This window comes from Tympanuchus pallidicinctus, unplaced genomic scaffold (genome assembly GCF_026119805.1).
Source record: "Tympanuchus pallidicinctus isolate F22 unplaced genomic scaffold, pur_lepc_1.0 scaffold7, whole genome shotgun sequence".
NCBI lineage: Eukaryota > Metazoa > Chordata > Aves > Galliformes > Phasianidae > Tympanuchus > Tympanuchus pallidicinctus.
In genome coordinates, this window is record NW_026294791.1 from 2,041,693 (window position 1) to 2,063,754 (window position 22,062).

Genomic DNA, 22,062 nt, shown 5'->3' on the forward strand with positions numbered 1-22,062 from the left:
AGCAGACAAAGATTCCTATGTATGCATCCCGATACACATCGGTGCTCGCTCAGCCTACGTGTTCTAAAAGAAAGAAGGGATTGTGGCAGAGATCTGGTGTGCCATGCTGGGAGACACTCCCTCAGAAAAATGCTAAATGCTTGTGAAAACATTTCAGTTTCGTTGCTTTCCAGCAAGCTATTACTGCGTAGGTAAAGAAAGAAGATAAGCTGCACTGCCCCCTCTAAGTTATAATTACTGTTCAGGAATGCCTTTTGTCTTAGCTACCCTGGGTCAAATGTTGGCTGAGATTATTTTTTCCACAACAAATAAAGCTGGAAAAACTGAAGAAATAGTCAGCTTGGAGACACTTCATTGACAGCATTCATAACTCACAGTTGGAAGCACACGGAACAGCTGATTCACACACACAGAACTGATGCTGCAGAGGGAGCTCCAGAATGTGCTACTGACAGTTGGGTATGTGCAGAGAGCAGGGAAGTCAGGCAGCACTCTTTAAACAAGGGTGAGCAGTGCTAAAGCAATGCTGACAGAGAGGTCTGGCTATGAAACTTATGCTAACTAGAAGAACATTCATTTCTGCTAAAAGCTAACAGCTCTGTTAACATCAAAATGCCTGTTGGTTTGGGGTTGTTTTGTTTGTTTTAAAGATGAGGTCAGACAGAAGCTTTGTTAACTGTGATGAGAGCAAGAGAACTATGATTTAGCATCTCCACCTCTGCTCTCCCCTTTCCTCTGCTACAAGATTACAGAGAACCAACTTAAATACTTTCCTGGGAGAAGAAAAAGCATGGAAGCCAGTAGCTTGGCTCCAAGGAGGAATCAACCAGTAAACAGCGTGTCAGTATGGAAACACAGCTGACAGCAGGGCCTACGGGAATGGCAGGCAGTGTTATCATAGGGGGATGTCTGAAATAATCACTGACCCTTTGCCAGCAGTTGAAAGGAATGTTCCTTTAGTACAGGTAAACTTTTCCACCTGACTGCTCAAACCTCAGGCATTACCACCACCACACTTGTTTTCTTTTGTTTTAAACACCTGCTGTCAGATGAATTAAGAAAGTCATGGAGAAGCAGTCGTTCTGCTCAGACTGCAGCAGCAGGAGCCCCCCATGCTGACGCACAGCTTCAAGCTGCAGCCTGGATGACCTGCAGCACTGCATGGGAGAACGACGCGTGCATCGACAGGCTGCACAAGGCAGTTGTTGTAAAACAATCCAGCAGCACAACTTGCAGTTACCAGTCAGCAATTACCACTCACCCACACTGTTTCGACTTACTTGTGCTTTCTATGCTGGGAACCACGTGAACGCCAACAGAACAGTTTGCTTTGCTGATACAGCCAGGATATTTTAACGTTCAAAATTTGGTCCTTTATTAGGCAACGACAAGTATTACAATTCTGAAGAAAACACATCAACTTTCACTTCCAGGTATTCCTTAAAATGCACCTTTAGAATGGTCTTTGATCACTTCATAGCTACATGTGTAACATGTTTCCCAATTTTCATTAGCTTACAGGAATTGTATGACATCATAAACAAGTTCACCTGCAATGTCAGACACTGCTCACTAAAACCACTGTCCTTTCATAGCTCAGTCCACAATCTTCACAAGTTAACTGACTTTCTTCTGATTCCTACTATTTTTTGAGTCCCAGAGTATGATTACATTAAAATACACCAAAAAGAATAAAAAATGTAAGCAAGAAATACTGGACACTGACACAGGGAATAAATCCGGGAACCTCTGTGGAGGATGCATGGCAGCACTCATCACAGACAGGACGCCCATCAGGGTTACAGACAGAAGGAACTGTAAGACACAATGACGCGTTAGCTGGTGTTGATTTAACACCTCACATCAACAAGCTGTTCCTTCCATTACTTGGGTGCTCTGTGTGCTTCTATCTACACACAGATGACACCACAGGAAAAAAATAACTTAGCATACCTCTACCCCGACACAACACGGCGCTCCCTGCAGGACACTTCATTCAGGTATGAACATAACGTGGCTTCGTGCAAATATTTCAGTGCCACGAAGAGCTTGAAGTGAGGGCTGTAGGAATTCAAGTTACTCACCAGATTCTTGACAATCTTGGGAAAGGGCTTCAACCAAGAGACGCAGCCCTGCAGGGACAGGGAGAACGGCTTCAGCTGCAGGTCCTTTGCTGAGGTCTTCTCAAATATTGCAAAGGAAGCCACACAGGCTGACAGGAATGCCAGCGTTGTCACAGCGTAGGCCAACAGCAGGCCGTCTTTCAGAAGAAGAGGCAGCATACTGTTAGAAGACCATGAGCACAGAGGTGAGTGCACACTGAGCTACCTTACACTAAGTGCAAAGAAAGAGCAGAAAAGAACACACCAGTGCTTAATAGGATCAGGGAAGAACACTTTTAAAATGACGTGAAGTGTCTGACTCACCTGAAGGTTGATACAAGCAGAAACCACGTGGCCATAAAAGGGATTTCATTGATGATTAAGCAGACTGGTCTGAAAAAATAGAAAAGACACACAGACACAGACGTGCTGAGCAAGGAAGGCCCACGGGCAGGCAGGAAGCCCTGCTTCCCTGCTCCTCCAAGCCTCTCACAGAACGTTCAGCCCAGCACAAACACCTGCAGCAGGACTCAGGTACTGAGCTTACAGCAGGAAAGACCAGCACAGTTGCATTGATATATTCTCATTTACAAGTTACTCAGAACAGCAAGTGTGTATTTAACATCAGCTACATTTATAGGTGAGAAAGCAGCATGCAGTAAGTAATAAGATGAGGAAGACCAGAATGAATATACAGAAAAATACTTTACTTACACTGACACGAGGAGAATAGATTTTTCATGTACTTGAAAGGAGAACAGGAAAAATGACAACGCACAACTAACCTGAGAAAAGGAAACCAGACACATTAACATTTGTGACTGCAGCACAAAGCACTGCCTTAGGTTCTCTGCTGCCATAGACTTTGTATGGATGTATGAGTTAAGTGAGCTGATTTTTCTAACTAACTGCTACATTTACTCCAGTGCAATTTGCAAGCACACAAAGCTGCTTCTGTAACCACCTACACCTACAGAAAACCCACCCCAAAGCACTGTTACAAGGCTTACCCAGAATTATTCAGAAAACACTTTGTGCAAAGCAGCCCCATTCACTGAGACCCACTGACAGGCCTCCCCAACTTGTGAACACATTGCTACACATCCTCAGTCACAGCAGCAACAGCCCAGCTTGGGAACATCACTCGTGCACAGCATCATCAACAGCCAGTACCCCAAACTGTTTTCAATGTGTTGGGGTTTTTTTTGCAGCCAGAGACATGCTGGAAGATACACAGCAATGCTCAGGAAGGCTACATGTTGGCTTTAGGCAATGTTGCAATGAACTCTCAAACAGCACTTACGTAAAATTAAAAATGGAAAACTACCTTATTACTCGAGCATCAGCTCCATAACATCTTGATTTCAAGGCAATATCACTTCATACTTAAGTGCCAGCAACATAAATGACAGTTGATCAATTCAAAGATATGAGGAGACTGAAATGCAAACATTTGGGAAAATAGCCTAATTTTCTTTTCCAGCTACCGATGAGCTTACAATGCTGTGAGTCTTCTCATAGAACTTTGCAGCCAATGCATTAAAAAAACAAAAACAAGCACAAGAAAGGAAAAAATTCAACTCCATAAGAATCTCTGTTGTGTAGCGGCTCCTCAGAAGTAGATAATAAAAATACAACACTAAGCTTCCCAAAAACTGAAGCTAAGATTTTAAGTCTGGATGCAAAAGACCAGTCAGACCCTGCTGGCCACCCCTGACAGCAATATGCTTTTAAAACCACCTTTTCAGCAGAACCAGCACAGCACTGAATGGCACACAGTGCTGCACGTGTGGCAGCTCTAAGTAGAACGGTTGGTCACACAGCAGCAGCCAGGGGCAGACCCACAGCAAGGAGCAATTAAAAACATGCACTTACCAGTGCTAATTTAAATCCTCGTAGGGATGGCTGGACAGTCAGCTTGATACAAGTAGGAAGCAGGCTCAGGAACGTCACAGCAAAACTAAGGGATTTTGCAAGAAAATTGGTTTGAATATAGGAGCAACTACTTCAGTTGTACCACGTAACCACATCTGAAATCTCTGTGCACCTTAGGAATTTAACAGCAATCTTCAGAAATTAAAAAAAAATAATCATCATCACTCAGGGAAACAACTACAGATGGAGAGCAGTGAGTGGTTCTCACTGGTAGAAGTGTTTTTGAAAAAGTGTTTTTGAAATCCCATGAGGATTTCAGCTGCTCCTAATCAAACTCAAACCGTTCGCTTCTCTGGAAAAGAATTCCAATGTCGGAGTATTTTATATATATTTATATAATGACAACATTAAAACTTGTAATTATTGTTTGAAGAGGAAAGCACGCAGATTTTAATCCAATCCTAGCCAACCAAGTAGCTAAAGATCACTGTACAAAAAAGCAGGAAGTTCTGTAGCCGTTCTCCTAACAGTACTTGGGGAAACATTTACCACTGGGAAGAAAAACACAAAGAAAGTATTTTTTGAAGATTTTAAACCCCATTTCTTATAATGCATTGAAAAAATTACTGATTTTGCTAAAAGCACCATAGATGAAATGCACCTTGAGCACTTCAGCTAAGTATTACCTGAGCTTGAGCTGCGTCTGAGGTGATATTACATTCTTTATCTTTATAAGGACACTTAGGCTGCACCAAATGTTGGCTACTTTATCCTGGGGAAGAGAAGCAAACAAACAAGCAGGCAATTAGTCATCAACTGCACCACTAAAGCTTCTGGCAGAGACAGAAAGAGGGTTGGGGGAAAGGGGGACTTTTTGTTTGTTTTTTTAAACCATGAACACTGCCAAAATACACTTGTGAATATGTATCATAATCTGAGGTGTAACTCCAATGACTCTCATTTTCAGTCAAATACAGTTTCAAAAAGCCCAGCTGAACAATGTTGTAATGCAAAATAGTTCTCCAGCACGAGAGCCTACGACTGAAGTCACAGATCACACATCTCATGAGAATAAGGCTCAAAACCACCTGTCCCTAGAAAAACTCTGATGAAACAATGGGTGTATGAAACCTTTCCCAAACGTGAAGAGATTCTGTACACTGTCACATTTCATTACATACCTGAATGTATTTAGCTGTGCTTACTGCTTGCTAGCAATGACAGAGTTAACCACTAATAAATCAAGAAGTCTAAAGACATTAGCAGTTGTGCTAGGATCACTTTCAAAATTAAATTTGTAACTACAGCTATCATGCTCATGAAACTCATCCCTAAACAGCTGCTTGAAACACAGCTGTGTAGACATAACAGCAAGAGAGCTACCAGCACCAACAACTGAGCCACCTTCCTCATATGCTCACCAGCAATACAGAGTATGTGCTTCAAATCCACTGAGGATTACAAGTGAACAGAGGGTTTGGCAGCACCAGCACACACACTACTTAATAGCCAATCTGATTTTACAACCATCAGCATTTGTTACTGCTTCTGTAAATGGGAACCAATTCAAAGAACCTGTTACATGCAGCCCAGTATAAATTTACTGCACATTGCTTACGTGGACAATTTCTCATTTCATCTAGATTAGCATCCAGCAGGTCAGTCCCCTCATCAACTCACAAAATATCTGGGCTAATATTAGACTAAAATCCCAAAGCTTTTTCAGACTCACTGGTTATTGTCACTTACAAACATTATTTTTAAACTCTGAACTGCATAAAAACGAATAGTTTTGGTCACCACACTATTAATAAATTTCAGATAATTCCCAAGGAATAGGGTCATTGTTTTTCAGGGGATTGAGGAGGTCTTTTGTGCACTTGTTTATTAAACAGCAACACGAAACCACAGCATATACTCTGAGAATGCTGTCACCTCAATAAACCACTGCCTGCAGTACAGTAGCTTCAGATTCTCAAGAAAAAAAGAAGACAGTTGAGCTATGATTTGTATCTAAAGAAGATTAAAAGAAAATTCAAGATGAGCCCAATGTGCTTTTGCTTAAATCCCTGCAACATCAAAAGAAATAAAATTCAGAGCTTCATTGCCTGGGCTCAACTTGAAGTTGAGAACTGGCTTCTGCAAACGGGACAGTGAGTTTTGTGCCACATTAAGCAAAGCACCGACAGCATCCTGTTAGTTTGGGAAGGAGCACCACTTCTGTACCAGTGATACTCCTGTAAACAGGTCTTGCTTGACTGGATTAAGGCTGCAGCACTCAGCACTGTGCAGTATGCAAGTGTGAACAGCCTGGGGAAAGGAAAAGAACAGATCCACGACTTCTGGGGAACAAATTGAGGAAACTTGCACTAAAAGTACGAGTCAGGTTAAAAAGGAACATCTACACTGCACTCAAATTAGTTGGTTTTTGTTTTTAAATCCTGTTAAAAAAAGCTGAGCAGAATCAAAGAGACTGAATCTGCTAACATTTAAGGTTATATCTTCTGACACTGTCAATTACTATGGAATCCATCTCAGTGGAAAAATGTGTGGATTGAAGTATGAGTTTGATGATGGGATAAGTGTTGTCTACTCGTATAATATCCTGGAAGATGCCAGCTGAGCTGGGGTTAAATACTGGATTAAATAACTGGCAAGAAATGACTGCTGAAGAAGCCATCTCAAATTACGAGTTCTGTGGTGTGTCTCCCACATGAAATCCCTAAAGGTCACGATGAAGGTTTCTCAAGGGATCTAAGAATACAGAACATTTGCAGCAGGGTGGGGGAGAAGAAAACATGCATGCCTCAAACAAGCCTCGGTCAATGGGAAAGAGTCTTCTGAGTACTTGCATGATTTGTTCCACATCAGTACAGAATGGGAGCCAGCAGACAGCAAAGGAAACCACCACTGTCCCTGCTAATTTAATTAACAACAGTAACCTGCAATAAAGAGAAAAGTTTGCATGAGAGACGATAAAGACAGCTACTGGTAACAAAAGTCAGTTCTTTCTTTATAAGTTAAGTCTTTTTTTAAAAAGAGAACTGAAGGTAACCAGCCTGAACAAGAAGAGGCACCAGTACCACAGGAAAAGCTCATCATCCCCAGATTAGCAAGAACAACTCCATGAGAAGCGGAGAGCTACTGCTGTCCATCTAATCTGGTTGTCCATCGGGTTGCCCATCATAGCCCACATTTAATCTAGCAGACAGAAGGCAGAGTCCTGAGGAGAGACAGCTGAAGAGATTTTGCTCTCTTTACGTGGAAATACTTCATGTAGATTTCAACAAGAAACGCTTGTTTTGTGGGAGAGGAACACATTAGGACAGGGTATCTTCCACTAGAAATCAATTCAGCAATGAGAACATAAAGAGAATCATATTCTCAGTGCCAGGCTGCCTGAGTGTATTCTTAAGCAAAATCAGATGCTTTAAAGCCACTTACCCCTTTCCTTTCAGTCCCTTCTTGAAACATTTTCCAAGCAAATAGCAAAAAAAAGGCAGAGAATGGTAGAGTTCCATTTGCTTATAATTTAAGGCCAAGCAAAATGCTACCGACCCCAGAAGGTCCCAGTCATAAGACAAGCAGAGCACACCCCACAAGGCAAATCCAAGGCTCACTGAGTTGTATATGTTTTTTTTTTATGTTAAGGACAAGATGCACATCTCAGTACTGGAAATTAGTAATGAGTGCCCTGAGGGACAAGTGTAAAATTACATGCAAAGTAAAAGTAAAATTACATGCAAAGTTGCCCCTGGTTTTAAAAACCACATTGTCAGTTGTGGCTATTTTCATCAGAGAAATACTTCTATTTAAAGCCTTAAAAAAAAAAAGTACTTCTAAGACTTAACTCAAGAATTACATGGGCAAAAATGAGAACAAATCTTGCATTTAAGTTAATTATACAAGTAACACATTATCAGTCAACCAAGCTTTGAGCTGAACTAGTAACAAAATGCAGTGAGATCCATCAGAATAAATGTTTCTTCTATGGAATTTCCATAATTAAAGCTTTCACGAGCCTCACCTCTCACAAATATACTTAAAGAACATTCAAGTGTTGGTATGTACATTGTGTATCCTTTACCTCCAGGACTGCTGTGCGTATGTGAGAGACAACATTACATGCACAATGCACCCTCATCCACCAGGAGATCCCTTAGTGGCTAAAACTGTACAAACCATGAGTAAGAGTAACTAAAAGCAGAGACATCCCTTGGATTTTGCAAACAGGTTCCCAAACTCAGCTGAAGGCTGAAAGTTAGTTACAATTAAATACAGCAGAAGACAAAGCTTTGTCTCCTACCCTTACTCTCACACCACGGCAGAAACTATCAGATATGCTCGTGTTCTCCATCCTGTTTTCTCCTTGTCAATAGAAGAAGCTACAACAACGCATTCACATAATCTCAATTGTTTTCAACCCACTCAAATTTCCCATCCAAAGTCACCACAAACATTTGAGATCTCATCAATTTCACACTGACAAATTGTTAAACCGACAGCTGTGATCTTTAAGGGATGTGCAGCAGCAGTTAAGGTTAAGTAAATCTATTGACTTCCTGGGAGCTGGTGACAAATAGTAAAGTTATTCACAGTCATTGGGCTGGAAGAGACCACAGGAGACCGTGCAGTACATCACTCTGCTCTACCTATGCCATTACTGATGTCACACATCTTTTCTTAAGGAACTTTGTGCTGCAGATTCCACAGCTTCTACTGACAACCTATTCCAGCACATTAGTGTGATTAAGGTTCGAGATATTTATGTATGTATTTGCAAACCAAATATTCCCTAGGTTAGCCTATGGACATTACTGCTTATTACACCATACACCACAAGAGACACGCGCACACACACACACACAAAAATCCTGCCAAGCAGATTTCTTCCTTTTTGTATCTCTCTTACACATCAGAACTAAACCCCGGGCCTTCTACTGTTCTACCAGCTCCTCTCATCTAAGATGAGCTGCATTCATCCTATTCCTGGCTGTACATGATGCCTGTTTAAAGATGATCTACACCTTTAGGTCAGGTCAACAACAGAATATCAGAATTCCTGAACTGTAACTCAAATATCTAATAGTAATATGATTTTTCTTTTTCCTTTCAAGAGCTTCTTTCTGAGATGCTTTGCCATCCAAGCCCAAAATGTATTTTTCTTGGAAGAGAAATCCAAATTAGTAAATTTGTTTAGCAGATGCTGAGATTTCATCCCTTAAAATACTTCAGTGCCCACATTTATCACCTGCAGGACTGTGTCCCTCCATGAGCTGCCACTGAGCAGCACAGCCTGGAACAGCCAGCTAACAGCATTTACTTGCTGATGGGCAAAGCAGGCACAAGAACAGAAACATTAAGACCCACCTGTGGGGGTGTCTACCACCAACACTGACTAATTAGCTCCGCTAATGAGGTCCAGTGACACAGCTCAGATGCCTAACTCCCAAATGGCTGAGCATTATGCAACGTGCATCCAGTCCTGAGCAACTGCAAGGACAAGATGGAATGGCACGTCTCAGAGAAACGAGCATTTGACACTACTGTGCTTGACGTGCTCTTCTGCTCTCAAAAAGATCTCAGGTGATTCCTTTTCCAAACAAATCACAGCAGCACAAGCCATCCTTCTTTTCAGTCATACTACCATTGACACTTTCAGCAATAAAGTGACTGACAGAAATACAAGCTTGAGACACAGAAAGAACATTATTTGTGTTTGGATTGATTTGTCCCAATGGCAACTCTTCATCTCCAATATATCCCAGACGTATGGTTTGCTCTCCAGTTCTGCTTTGTGGTAGGCAGAGGCACCTCAGATGAAATCATCTGCCTCCCTCCCAGCAAAAGACAATTACTGAAAGAACAGCATTACTTCATAAATGCAAACTCCTTTCACTTCACTACAAAAAAAGGATACTGGAAGTGTCCGTGGTCAACAAGAATGAGGCCTGGATAAAGAAGTATGCAGAGAGCACTGGAAACCTGAACAGAAGGATCAAAAAAGTAAAGAAAATAAGCTTAAGAATTAGACATAAAGAATTTATACTACAACTCTAATAGATAAATTTGCCCCTCCATGGTGCATCCTAGATGTAGGAATCTTTTTCTCCAATTAATCTTCTGTCAGCAATATTTTGAGGAATAAAAATGGATACAGAATTTCCATAAACAAGAAAACACTGAACTGAACGAAGCCCAGCCTGCTCTTTGCCAACCAGCTCAGAAATCCCCCACTCCCATCTTAAGCCTCAAAACCACTCCAAAAACAGGAAGACTTTTTATTCCAGAAGAAAATTGGTTCTGCCACAAGCAGGGTGCAAGGCACAGCAGTCCAAACATCACAGCTCAAATCTTGTTTCCACCAATCAAGCAGTACATTCAGAAAGAAATACAATTCAGTAGTTCATGGCTACTAAACTTCAGTAGCAATAACAAGATGCACTGAAGACTTTAAAATAATTGCAGTAAAATAAATTAATGGCTTTTTTTCTCCACTGAAAAGTTGCTAATATGAGCTATACAGATTGTCATTGGTTTATGTGAATTGACACCAGTGCTCTAGACATTAACTAACTCTCACCCTGTTCAATTTCTATCATTTTGACACCATGGCTTCTATTTTTTTGTCTTGTAATTACACAAATATCAGATACTTGCCTTCTTCTTAGTAGATGTTTCCTTTAAGGAACAGCAATATAAAATAACTGCAGGAATATAAATCAGCAGATCAGCAACAAACACTGAAAAATAAAGATGAAATTCACATTAGAATCCTCCCCCATAACTCATCTTAACACAATTTACATCGCCTATGTTCATCTGGGTTGTGAATATTTTACTGCTTGGCTTTAACCTTCTGATGTTCCACGTCTTGTTTGCATCCCGTGTAAAAACTCCGAGTGCTGGAGTCAGATCTGTTGACTACCTTTGGATGTGGGCTTTGCAGCTGTATCTTAATGTGAAAACTCCACATTAGTCACTCAAGTCACTGAAGCTCAAGAGGCAGGCATTACAGTTTCAGCTGAATATGCTTTTCCATTGTCTTACATTGCATTGCAGTATGTTGTTGTTTCAAGGATGGCTCAAATCTGGCAGTCACATTGCATCTAAATATTTTACACAAGACGGTGCAAAAATATAGGCAAGTAAACATTACAATACTCAACAGTTCTTCATTAGAATAAACAGAGTCATTACACTTTAAAGGACAAAAAGAAGCTGGTCTAGATAATGCTCCTAACACTAACATTTCTGGTGCCCAAAGGCTGCTGCTTCCATGTGTTCAGCTGTCCTGACTTCTGGCACAGCCTCAGTCAATAACGGGGCACACTGCAGTTCCTCACATGCCGAAATGAGAGAAGGCATTCTTAATTCTCAAAAGAAATCGACTACGAGATCCAATGAAGCTTTTTTTTTTTTTTTTGGTCAGAATATATAGTTCAAAGCCATAAATGTATGTAACAAGCTTTAGATCATAAAAAAAACTCCAACTTATTTTTGTGTTAGCTACTATGGATGTGGCCAAACAGACTAAATTAGTGCCTTGGTTTTCATAATCTGCCTACAGCAAGTAGTTGTAAGAGGGCCAGCGAGACAAGAACCAGCAGGTTCATCTGCCTAGGATTACCTCAAAACCAGCAGCTGAATTCTTCTGGATTGTTGCCTTAAAAGCTTAAGCTTACATTATTTCTATAAGCAGATTTCAGAAAGTGTGCAATTATTCCAAGAGGAAAAACACACTTTGCTTTTTTTCATCACAGGCTTTAGAAGAAAATGTTTATGAAGGCATCAGTTATTCAGTATAATAATAATTCTGTAGATTTAAGCCACAATTAAACAAATATACCCAAGGCATTAGCAAAACAAATACGCTGACACTTAATATAAAGGTGTAACAGGAACAGCTGACACTGAATGTTCTGAATTATTTTAATGCATTATTTTAATGGCTGTTGTTTAAGAAGTGTTTAATCAGTACTCCTGGATCTATCAGTGGTTCATCAAGTGAGTTGATTCCAGAATTAATACAGACCATTTCAAGGATAATTAAGTTTTAGAGATTTTTTTGTTTCAATTCAATCGATTATTAGAGACCAGACTGAGAGGCTCATGAAGTACAGAAAAGTTATTGATGAACAGCAAGTTCTGCCACTGTAATCAGAAAGCATTTTCTGCAACAGTATCAGTACCTGAAGCAAAGGACAGGTTTAAAATGCTAGGAAAAAGTAACAAGGTAATTTGGCATCTGGTGCTCTGAGAACAAAAGCCCACTGGACGCACTGTTTGTTGTCCTTCTGAAAGGACGATTAATTCAGTTACTTACATTCTTTTTCTACCCTTATCTCTGTCAGAGCAGTTTGAAAGAATCAAATGGTCAGAAAAGTGACTGCATAGAGGTGACATCCAGTACAGAAGTACTAAAATACACTTCTACTTTTTATTAACACAAATTTATTTCCAGGAAGTAGCAACCATTTAAAAAAAATAAATAAATAAAAATTAAAAAAAAAAAATAGTGGTATTTTAAAAACATCAAATACCTCCCACTGCCAGGTAAGGTATAAAAGCTCACAATAAAGACCTTTCAGCAAAGCCACCCAAGTCGAAGAGCTGAGCAACAGATGTATGAAATTAAGCATGCTAAATTAATAAGCCAGACCAAACTGTGAGCATCCTACAACCAAAGGAAATATCATTTTCCTACCTGTTGTACGCATAAATAACTTATGTGACTGACTCTCATAGCCCCGAGATGCGTGGAGAGCAATCCAATCAGGATTTATTAACTTTGCACTGTAAAACAAAGTACAGACACATCAAAATGGAGACAGTTCTCATTTCCCTTTACACTCCTTTCTGTAATAAAGATGACATGCACAGGAGCATATTCCAAGTATTAAGATGAATGAGAAGAAATATTTCAAAAAGCAATAGTGATCAATGAAAGGTTTTTGTCACCACTAGATCTGCTTATGCTATAGAATTCAGCTATTAAAAAGAAAGGGAATGCACTATTTATTAGGACAAGCTAACTACCTTCAGTCTAGTTCCACTGACTTTTAAAAAAACAATTGTAAATACCTTCCATGCTTAAGTATTAAATATAAACCATTTACAGTTCACATAGATGCCCCACATAACTGTGCCTGTGCACTTTAACCTACATTCTTATTCCATAAGTCCCATTCCAATGGCAGTAAAGCTCTTGTGGAAAAAGTATTCCAACAACAGAATTCTATTTACATGATATCCAGTCATCAAATGTCACCCAGGCTCTCAATACAAGAGAGGCTTCCCATGCAACGCACTCAAATCCTACAACTTTTTTTCTATACATCACTGATCCAGCAACAGCTTCCAGGGAAAGACTAAAATTCAAGTCGTATCAAAATCTGATGAAAATTCAGGGCCTGGCAAAATAACAAAACCCTTTGGCTCCTCTCACAATAATTAAGAGACAAAAATAGCACCATTGGCCTCAAGCAACAGGGATCCCCATTTTATTTATTTTCCTGGCTTTAAAGTGGCAAACAATGCTTTCCATCTCATCAGTCTGGTAGCTCTCAGCTCCTGTTCTCACTCCTCAGGGAGGAGAGACAAGAGGGAAATTGGTGTTTTGCATTCTCCACTGTAGGAAATACTTGAAATAATGAACTTACACATAAGCACACAGAAAGCTGTGATAGGCAGTAAGAGGTGGATAATCAAGGCCCCAGTACAGCAAGTTGTTATCACTTGTATTGAAGTACCTAAGGAAAAAAACTCCACATACATAAATAAATACATGCACATGGATAAAAAGAATCATAGAATCACTCAGCTAAGGATCTACATTTCCAGCTTTGCTTTTGCTCAAGGAAAAGACTGAACATTACACCATTTTTTTTTTTCAATTTTTTTTTTTTAAATCATTGTACTCAAAATTCACAGATGTTGCTGACTTCCTTTAGCTGCTTTACACACAAAAAAATCTGAAGCAACAAAACAAAAGCAATTCTAAACGCACTCATTTGTGTTTGCAAAACAGAAGACCTGAAAACCAACCAAACTACCCTTGGAGCTTCCTTACCTGAAGAGGAAAAAAAATCCTTCACATGAGTTGCATTTGATAAGAATCCAGAGATTTAAGACAAAGCCTGCACAAAATCAGTATCTGCAGTTGTAAATATTTATGTGGAAGGTTTTGCAGATCCTCATCTCCATCTACAAACACAACCTACACGTCTCATGTATGTTGATTATCCCAGAAGACAGCAGTCAGTTTGCCAAAAAGGAAATAGGAGCAATGCAATTAAACAGAGATTTCAAAAGAACGGAAATTTACTAATTGTTTTTCTTATAATAGTCCCAGATTCCCCCTTTTTCTTCCTGGACTTGGATGGCACATTTAATAAGCAACAATCAATTCTGAGCAGTTGAAATTTACCTGCCACTCCTGCACTTGTGTGACTAACAAAGCTGAGAACTGCTTCTGCTCAACATACCAATACTCTGAAAAAGCCTCACTGGAAGTGATGCTGCTGGAAAACAACTCAGCAGAAATAAAAAAGGCAATATCAAGCTGTATCATAGGTAAAGGCCAGCACAGACATGGAAGAAAGTATGGCACACCACGTTTAGTGAGGCAATTCCATCAGCATGAATGTAGGAGCCAGGAGGCAAGGAAAGTTTTAGAAAGCAAACCAAGTGAAGGCAGTAATGCCTCCTGAACAGCCAACAGGTCACGAATCTCAAGCAGTTGTGTCAGCCTCAACCACTTCACCTGCTCCTACCTCAGAGGAAAACTCAGGAGGAAGACATGAGAGACACAAAGAAAAAGGATTTTCCTGTTTGTAATTCCCTCATGCCAGCATATCTATGGAAGGCTGACAGCAGCTAGAATTAAGTCACCTCCAAATGAGAAACAGGGCTTTATCCAAGAAAAACAGACATTACAAACATGAGGCATCAGATCCTTCATACCTTACAGCAAGAAAGACTTACTAGTCTATTCTAACTACCAAGGTGCAAGCTCTTGCATTTTCCAGTTTCCCCTTTCCAACTCAAGTTTTTTGACATTTATTATTCTAAATGATGTTTCTTGAATTCCTTATGAGCTGTCTGAAATATCTTATGAACTCATGATAAGTCATATTTCTTTGAGCTGCATCTCTGGTTCTTATTTTACCATTCCACATTGCTCACACCAAAGCAGCTCTGATTCTTCACATAGATTTTAGCAGCCTGCCACTTGGTGGAAAGCTTTCCAGTTAAGTCGCATGCTGGTTTTGTGATTTTACCTTCTGTAAACTCATAGCTCCAACAGAAACCCAGTAACACTTAGCAAAAACCAAACAAAAACCCTTCACAGATTCAATTAGCAGTATAAGACATTTTAATAAGAAAGGATGCTTTTTACATAGCTGTTAATACATAACGAGAAGATCTAAAGGTACAAAGCTACTTAAATTCTTACTCTGGCATTTAAGAAAAATGTTTTTTGAATCATTGGAAACACGCACGGAATATGCAGCTATGTTACCCATGCAGGTCTGTGCAGTGGTAATAATGACAAATTCTGTGGGGAAAAAAAGATCAGGAGATCTAAAAATCTGATAGGACTGCATTCTCACAAGAGAACTGCTCTATTTACTTAAATAAATGTACACAACGTGCTTGCTGAACAGAGAGCTTTTCTAAATACTAAGCAAATAATACTAGAAGCGATTCAAATCTCAGCCTCAAATCTGAACGTTTATTTTCTCCGTGTACCAGAGCAGCGTCTCTTGGTACGTTCATTTCTGTAATACAGGAGGGGAAAGAAAGCTCTGCTTTCTTCTGCAAAGCAATCCCTCGCGTGTCAGCTGAAATGTCCTTTCCAAACTCCCAAGACAAAGTACCACTTCACTGCACATTTCTGTTTCCAAAGCGGCCCCAATCTGAAAAACTTCTGTCCTAAATAAAACAAAGACCCAATACAACAAGATGGCGATGCCCAAGCGGCAGCCCATGGGCTAAACCCAGCCTGCAACCCAGCCTGCAACCCAGCCTGCAACCCAGCCTGCAACCCAGCCTGCAACCCAGCCTGCAACCCAGCCTGCAACCCAGCCTTGGGAACTCCCAGAAACAACGACTGCCATAACTCTGAACTTTGAGTACATGCAGTTCTGCCTGCAGAGCGGATCAAAGCTGCCAACTCCATTATTACATCTCTCCATTATCCCAGCTCTGGCATAATGAGAGGCTCAGGTGTCCCAGAAAGAGGAAAATAAAATGATAATATAGGCTCTATATTGTGAATCCCACAGTCACGTGCAAAGTTCCATACAGCAACAAGCTTTTAGGACTGTCCCTGCATATTTACAGAAATAGAGTTGAATTCATCTTCTATTCTGTATTGTTCAGTTCAAAACAAAGTTGGAGTTTCACAGCAGTGAATATCACCAGTCAGAATATCCTCCAGAAAGCTAATATCTAGCAAGCCAAACTTCCATATTTTAGCTTGCTTATTTTGTGAAGAAAACGGTATTTCAGTCTAAGAACTGGGTGATATTACGCCACTAGAAAAGTATTTTTAGAATAGTTCTGAGAACAGCAAAAGCTACGGCCGACATGACAGATGAAGGTGCATTTAATGAGGTGTAAAACAAAGTTTCACTCCATTTACCCCTTGGTAACCTGAGCTATAACATAACGGCACTACGTACCACTGCCTGATGGGTAAGTTGTAAGTAACTTCTTGCCAGTGTCTCTGAGCTTCATAGTCTCCATACATAGGTGGTTTTCCTGCACCTAAAAATAAATAAATAGAAATGATTACAGTACTTATGAATTTATTCTGTTTATACATGTCTAGAGGAAAAGCAAACTGCATTTGCATATTCTTACAACACTAATTTTATTCTCCACTCTCCTATTACATTTGAGAAGAAAAAGAGACTAATCTGTTCCACAGTCTAACAATTACAAAAAAGGCTTCACGTGTTCCTTTGGCTTTCTGGCTATATCCGTGATGAGCATTTATCAAGATATCCCAGTATGAAGAACAGCTTTCTCATCTGACACAAAAAATCATTACCAAGTACAGATGAGAAACGTGGCACTTTCTCTGCAATAAGAAAACATTCATAGCAGCCATCTTACACCCATTTTGTACCGACTACATTTCCTCAGTAAGCAACCATAGACAAAGCTTTAGCTGTGGTACCTCGCCATTGCTTTTGTAATTAACAACCAGCCTTATTTTTAAATTCACTTCAAGGCAGCACCTCCCAAAACCCCCCCAGTTCCTCTCCCTTTCCTCTACTACTTTGTTTGTGATGCTACCAAAAAAAAATCACATATGCTGTTCCTTACCTCATGATTCTTAGTAGTTAACACAAACCACTTATTAGATCAGCACACAGAAATTGGCTTAGAATATTTTTTCCATACAAAACTTCTAACTAACTGTTCCATTTTGGTTTACAGGAATTCTCTCTCACACTTTCCAAATGAGTGATTGTTAGATAGCAATTTGCAAAGCAAATTATGTTCAAGGATACTTTTCACACATGCGCACATAAAACTCTCAGGAAATCAAGAGCTTTCTTCCCATGGAAAAAAGCTTTATCAGTGCAAATACTTCAGCTGCCCACTCAGCAACGATTCCTTACCATCAGCCTAGCTCTGGTAATGGCAGAATGTTAAGCATCTTGTATCACTGTTTATTTACTTCTATTAACCTCTGCTTACTGAGAACAGAAACTGGACTGACTGTACTTCCATTAAAATATTGACACTAAACAGACAAAATTTAAGAGTTTCTTTACAACACAGGAAAACTACCCATCTTTTTTCCCCATGATCCAAGTCTGTGGGAGCCACACAAGCTCAAATATCTTCTGCTTATTTCTGAGTAGTAGAGAAAATAAATCTCCACTAACTTAGTCCTGAGCAGGAGACAGATTATTTCCACTATATGACACATGCAACTAGAAGTTTCCTGAATCAGGGAGCTCACTGACCAACAGGACTCGTACCAGTCTCCTTTCTGGAGCTAAAATCTACATGAACCTGTCACAGCATTTCTAAAATAGAAAAAAGGTGTTGTCCAGATTTTCAAGTCTATGTAGCACACATACACAGACAGTTTCCCTTCTCCAGGAAAAAAAGATATACACGCAAAGAAATTAGTTCATTTCAGAATGAAGTGAAATGCTTTTAATTCACAGTGGTCTTAATCAGTTGTGTTATTAACAGAAAGCAAGCTGTTAAAGGTCTGATGCTGCCTCTCAACACGAGTATCTAGCTTCTACTCATTTAGCATGAGCTTTGTAACTGCATGAAAATCTCAGATACACAAAGCTTAATTTTTCTCAGTAATTATACAAGACAGCTATTCTAAGGTCATCATAATTAGTAACCACTCAAGATCAGGCATCAGTTATCTGTTTTATCCCCATTGTGACCCTAATTCTAGCCAGAGATCCAAAACTATGCTAAATAGCGAGCAGCAACAGAATGGAAATGGAAGCACAATCCAACAGTGCCCAGCAGATGAGGGCAGAACGATCCTCCCTCCATCTGGTCAGCCATGCGACGCGGTTCTGGGTGTGCTGAATCAGCACTTCAAGCAGAGCCTGCCTCTGAGCACAAGGACTGCTGCTAATCCTTTCTCAATTATATTGCACTCAGTGACAGAGAGCAAAATGGGACCGCGTCAGTTTAGACATCATCCTGGCCCATTTCTTTCCTGCCCCCACTAACTCAAGGTTTATTTTGTGTGAAGGAAATCAAAGCAGGGTGATGGGAGGGAGGAATTCTAGCATGCTTCTGTATTTGACAGCTCTAACATTCAGATTAATTTTTTCCCCCCCAGACAACGTTGAAAGTTAAACAAGAGTTTTGATAATTTGCTGGATTGGACTGGATTCAGATTTTCCTGTTCCAAAAGAAGTTATATGGTCGCTGCGTATGAAATAAGTGTGTGCATACAGACACATGAAAAACAGAGAAAAATGTGTTTTTTAATTCAGTCACTATTTTAAGACTCTCAGAACCTGGGTTGGTTTGCAATTCTTTTCAACTCAGAAGAATCCAGTTAGTCATGAAAACATGCACAGAACAACAGAAATTTACTGTCACTCAGCAACACAGAGATTGCCTCTCTGCACACGGATGGGCAGAAGAGAGCCTGCATCACAGACCTTTTACTAGGGCATTTTTCAGAAAGCAAATTAAAAATAACTATGTAACAAGTCACACGTGCAATTTATCTTCAAGCAAATCCCTTCACGTGAGTAAAAAACTCAGGAGTCACCAGTTCAAAAATCACTTTGAATGTTACTGAACAGCTCAGGGGTGAAGTTCCCAATTGCCTTAACAGCAAACTAGAATTTGACTGAGCTTGTGATTCTTTTAGCTGATGGGGACTGAACGTAACGAGGCATTTAAAAATACAAACCCGCAGAGAGATCTTTGTGCACTTTGTGCACAGCGCTGAATGCCGCCGAGAGGTTCGAAAAAACTTGCCAGCTCTTTGCAAGCATTAGGAGATGGGGAGGAGAAATACTCATCTATTAAAAGAATATAGCCCTAGTTCATGTTGTAAACAACCTTAAGTAAGTATAGCTACGGGACACAGTGCAATCACTCACTTTGTGTCACCTTTATACCATCTTCATTATCACCAGCACTGTTTTATCTAAATATAAGTTAAGGTTACATCTGTTCTAGAACTTAAAGGACAAGATTAAACAAATTTATGGCTGAACTGTAGTAATACACTGCAACTACAGGAGTGACAAAGGCATAGGAGGGGACAGCCGGCCATTCCTTTGCTGCTCCCAAAGCATTAGTGACCCTCCCTGCACCCCCCACGCAGCTGGGATATGTATCATTCTGCTTATTCTTACCGAAGCAGCCAAGCTATTACACCAGCCTTAGGCAAATAGGTCCTAAGCCACAGCAATACTTGAGGTAGCACACTGCTTCCTACCTATTATTTCCTACCCAAGTTTACTTTAATTACCACAAGCTCCATAATTCACCTTCAAATAGTTGTGCTACAGACTGTGAACAAGAATTACCTGAATAAGAACCAAGCGATACAGTCCAGCGTACAGTAAGTGCCAGTAAAACAGTAATTGTCATTAAGCTCCACTTCTCCATAATTTCTCTTTGTAACAAGCCAAAGGTACCTGAAAAAACAAACAAACAAACACATAGCTACAGCACCATCTGGTTTTGTTTCTGAGCCATTTAATGGCACTACTGACAAGTTCTTCTAATTCTGAGCTAGGAGATCTGACAACCACATTAAAACAGCAATAGGAGAGTAGAAGACTTCAAATTGCTTTGAAGAACTCAGCTATCAGATCAAATCTATTCTGTACATAGATGTATGTAATTAAGCTTCACCTTAATAAGTTCTGCACAATCTGTTATACACACAAAGCATGTTTCACCTGGGACAACAGAAAGTTAAGTATCTTCAATAGCCCATGAACTGGTATTTGTGCCTAAAAGAGGAAAGCGCCTTCAAAGAAACGTGTATACAATCCTAGATCAATAAAGTAGGGGGAAAAAAAGGACTACATGTTGTTAAGAAGCACACAGTTTAAAGCAGCGAATATATGGTATTAAGTTAATGTCAATTTCTGGAATAAAAACAGCATAGCTGAGTTACGGAAAATGGAGGTCTAGAAATTTCTCTGCTGGCTGAAAGTTATTCCAAAATCATACAAACAGAAATGTTGACTCTGCTACGTGCATCAACCTTGGAAAATGGCAATGTTGCCCTATTAAAAAAAAAAAAAAAAAAAAAAAAAAAAAAAAAAGCATCAATGGAAAATGCAAAATTTGCCTCAGAGGAGTCAAAACTAAAGTTCGGCCTCTCAGAAAGAGAAAAGAACTAAAATAAAAGAAACTGTTCTAAAGTTGACAGTGAAAATAACAGTACATCTATTGGGTGTCCTTCAGCTGTACCAGCAGCACCATCCCCTCATGTCAGTGAGGCACTGTGGAGCAGAGGACAGCTGGGCACAGCTGCCAGGGCCTCTCCTTGCTAAAGAGGTGACAGCCAGCTCAAATGAGTGCAATATAGTTGACAATGCCAGAAAAAAGGCACTACCAGGCTGTCTCACTAACAGGAAAGCAACATCACAAGACGTGTCCTGCTCAAACTAAATTCATACTTATCACTTGTGGAAAGCTGGGACCCCCCAGCACAGAGGGGAAATAAAATTCTTCAAATACAGGTCTGTGACAGCAGCAGGTCCCCATCTATAGGCTGAAAAGTGAACGCTGATCGTTGCGTGCATCCTTTGCTACACCTTGCTGGAACAGCACAGCCATGCTGATCTGAACACAAAATCCTGCAACCCTATGCGCGTTTCATCATCAGCCAACTCCGACGGTCCTTATAATATCCTTCCCTGCCTCCTTTTCCCCTTCAGTAATTACCCCATACCTCAAGAAGCCAACGCTGTGCTTTAATCAGGTGGCAAAGCAGGGATCTTTAACCGCTGCTACTCCACAGAGCCCAGCGCTCAGGGAGGCTCCAGGAGGCGGCCTCAGCTCCAGCTTTGCCCCCTGCCTTTGGAGCAGCACCTGAGGGCGCCTGGAGACAAAACAGCGCCTTGAGGCACAAAAAATCCCCGTCATCGGGGCAAGGAGCCGGCGGCCTTTCAGACGGTAATCGGGGAGATGCCGCCGCACGGCTCAGCGGCGCCCTTCGGCCTTCAGGAACGTGCACCAAGCTGAGAATTCCTCTCCTTTCAGCGACACCGCTTACCCTAAGGCCCACCGGGTTCCCTCCTCCCTGTCAGGCGTTCAGCTCTGACACATTCATCCCTCGCACCCGCCCCGCATCGCCACGCTCCTCCTCAGCCGACACGCGGGCACGGATCGCAGCGCTGACCCTGCCCTGCCCTTCCCGCCGCCCGTCCCGTCCCGCCGAGCCCTGAGGTGAGCGGCGCGCGCCTCCCCGCTTCCCGCCTTACTGGACACAACGGCCGCGCGCGCGCGCTTCCGCGTTCGAAAACGCTTCCGGCCTCCGCCAGGCCCTAAGGCGGCGCGGGGGGGGCGCAGTGCGCATGCGCTTTGAGCCTGGCGCCTGCGC

At 40.9% G+C, this 22,062-nt stretch overlaps 1 protein-coding gene across 4 annotated transcripts; it reads right to left on the bottom strand.

The window, feature by feature from the left end:
• Nucleotides 1–1,350: 1,350 nt before the first annotated feature.
• ALG6 (ALG6 alpha-1,3-glucosyltransferase) lies at nucleotides 1,351–22,059 on the bottom strand. 4 transcript variants are annotated; one of them, XM_052666893.1, is made up of 16 exons: nucleotides 21,944–21,967; nucleotides 21,412–21,561; nucleotides 20,030–20,140; nucleotides 16,667–16,751; nucleotides 13,640–13,729; nucleotides 12,685–12,773; nucleotides 10,638–10,720; nucleotides 9,898–9,962; nucleotides 7,422–7,607; nucleotides 6,784–6,919; nucleotides 4,664–4,749; nucleotides 3,978–4,062; nucleotides 2,817–2,887; nucleotides 2,427–2,495; nucleotides 2,085–2,283; nucleotides 1,351–1,815 (listed from the first exon to the last, which is right to left on the bottom strand). In XM_052666893.1, exons 3-16 carry the CDS (start codon nucleotides 20,109–20,111, stop codon nucleotides 1,618–1,620), a joined length of 1,524 nt encoding a protein of 507 aa, XP_052522853.1. In that variant the 5' UTR covers nucleotides 20,112–20,140; nucleotides 21,412–21,561; nucleotides 21,944–21,967; the 3' UTR covers nucleotides 1,351–1,617. The 4 variants fall into 4 exon arrangements, with proteins under 4 accessions (XP_052522853.1, XP_052522855.1, XP_052522854.1 ...); XM_052666895.1 differs by lacking the exon at nucleotides 21,944–21,967 and adding an exon at nucleotides 21,736–21,922; XM_052666894.1 differs by lacking the exon at nucleotides 21,412–21,561 and having other exon boundaries at nucleotides 21,944–22,059.
• Nucleotides 22,060–22,062: the final 3 nt, after the last annotated feature.

Bases quoted from the DNA above. Each gene is read 5' to 3' on its own strand.
- ALG6 (XM_052666894.1), bottom strand. From the start codon at position 20,111: ATGGAGAAGTGGAGCTTAATGACAATTACTGTTTTACTGGCACTTACT. The intron at 7,608-9,897 runs GTATCCTTTTTT...AAAAAAAAACAT, and splicing joins GTTGACCACGGACACTTCCA to ATACAACTCAGTGAGCCTTG. The intron at 2,284-2,426 runs GTGAGTCAGACA...GTCTTCTAACAG, and splicing joins CTGCTTGTATCAACCTTCAG to TATGCTGCCTCTTCTTCTGA.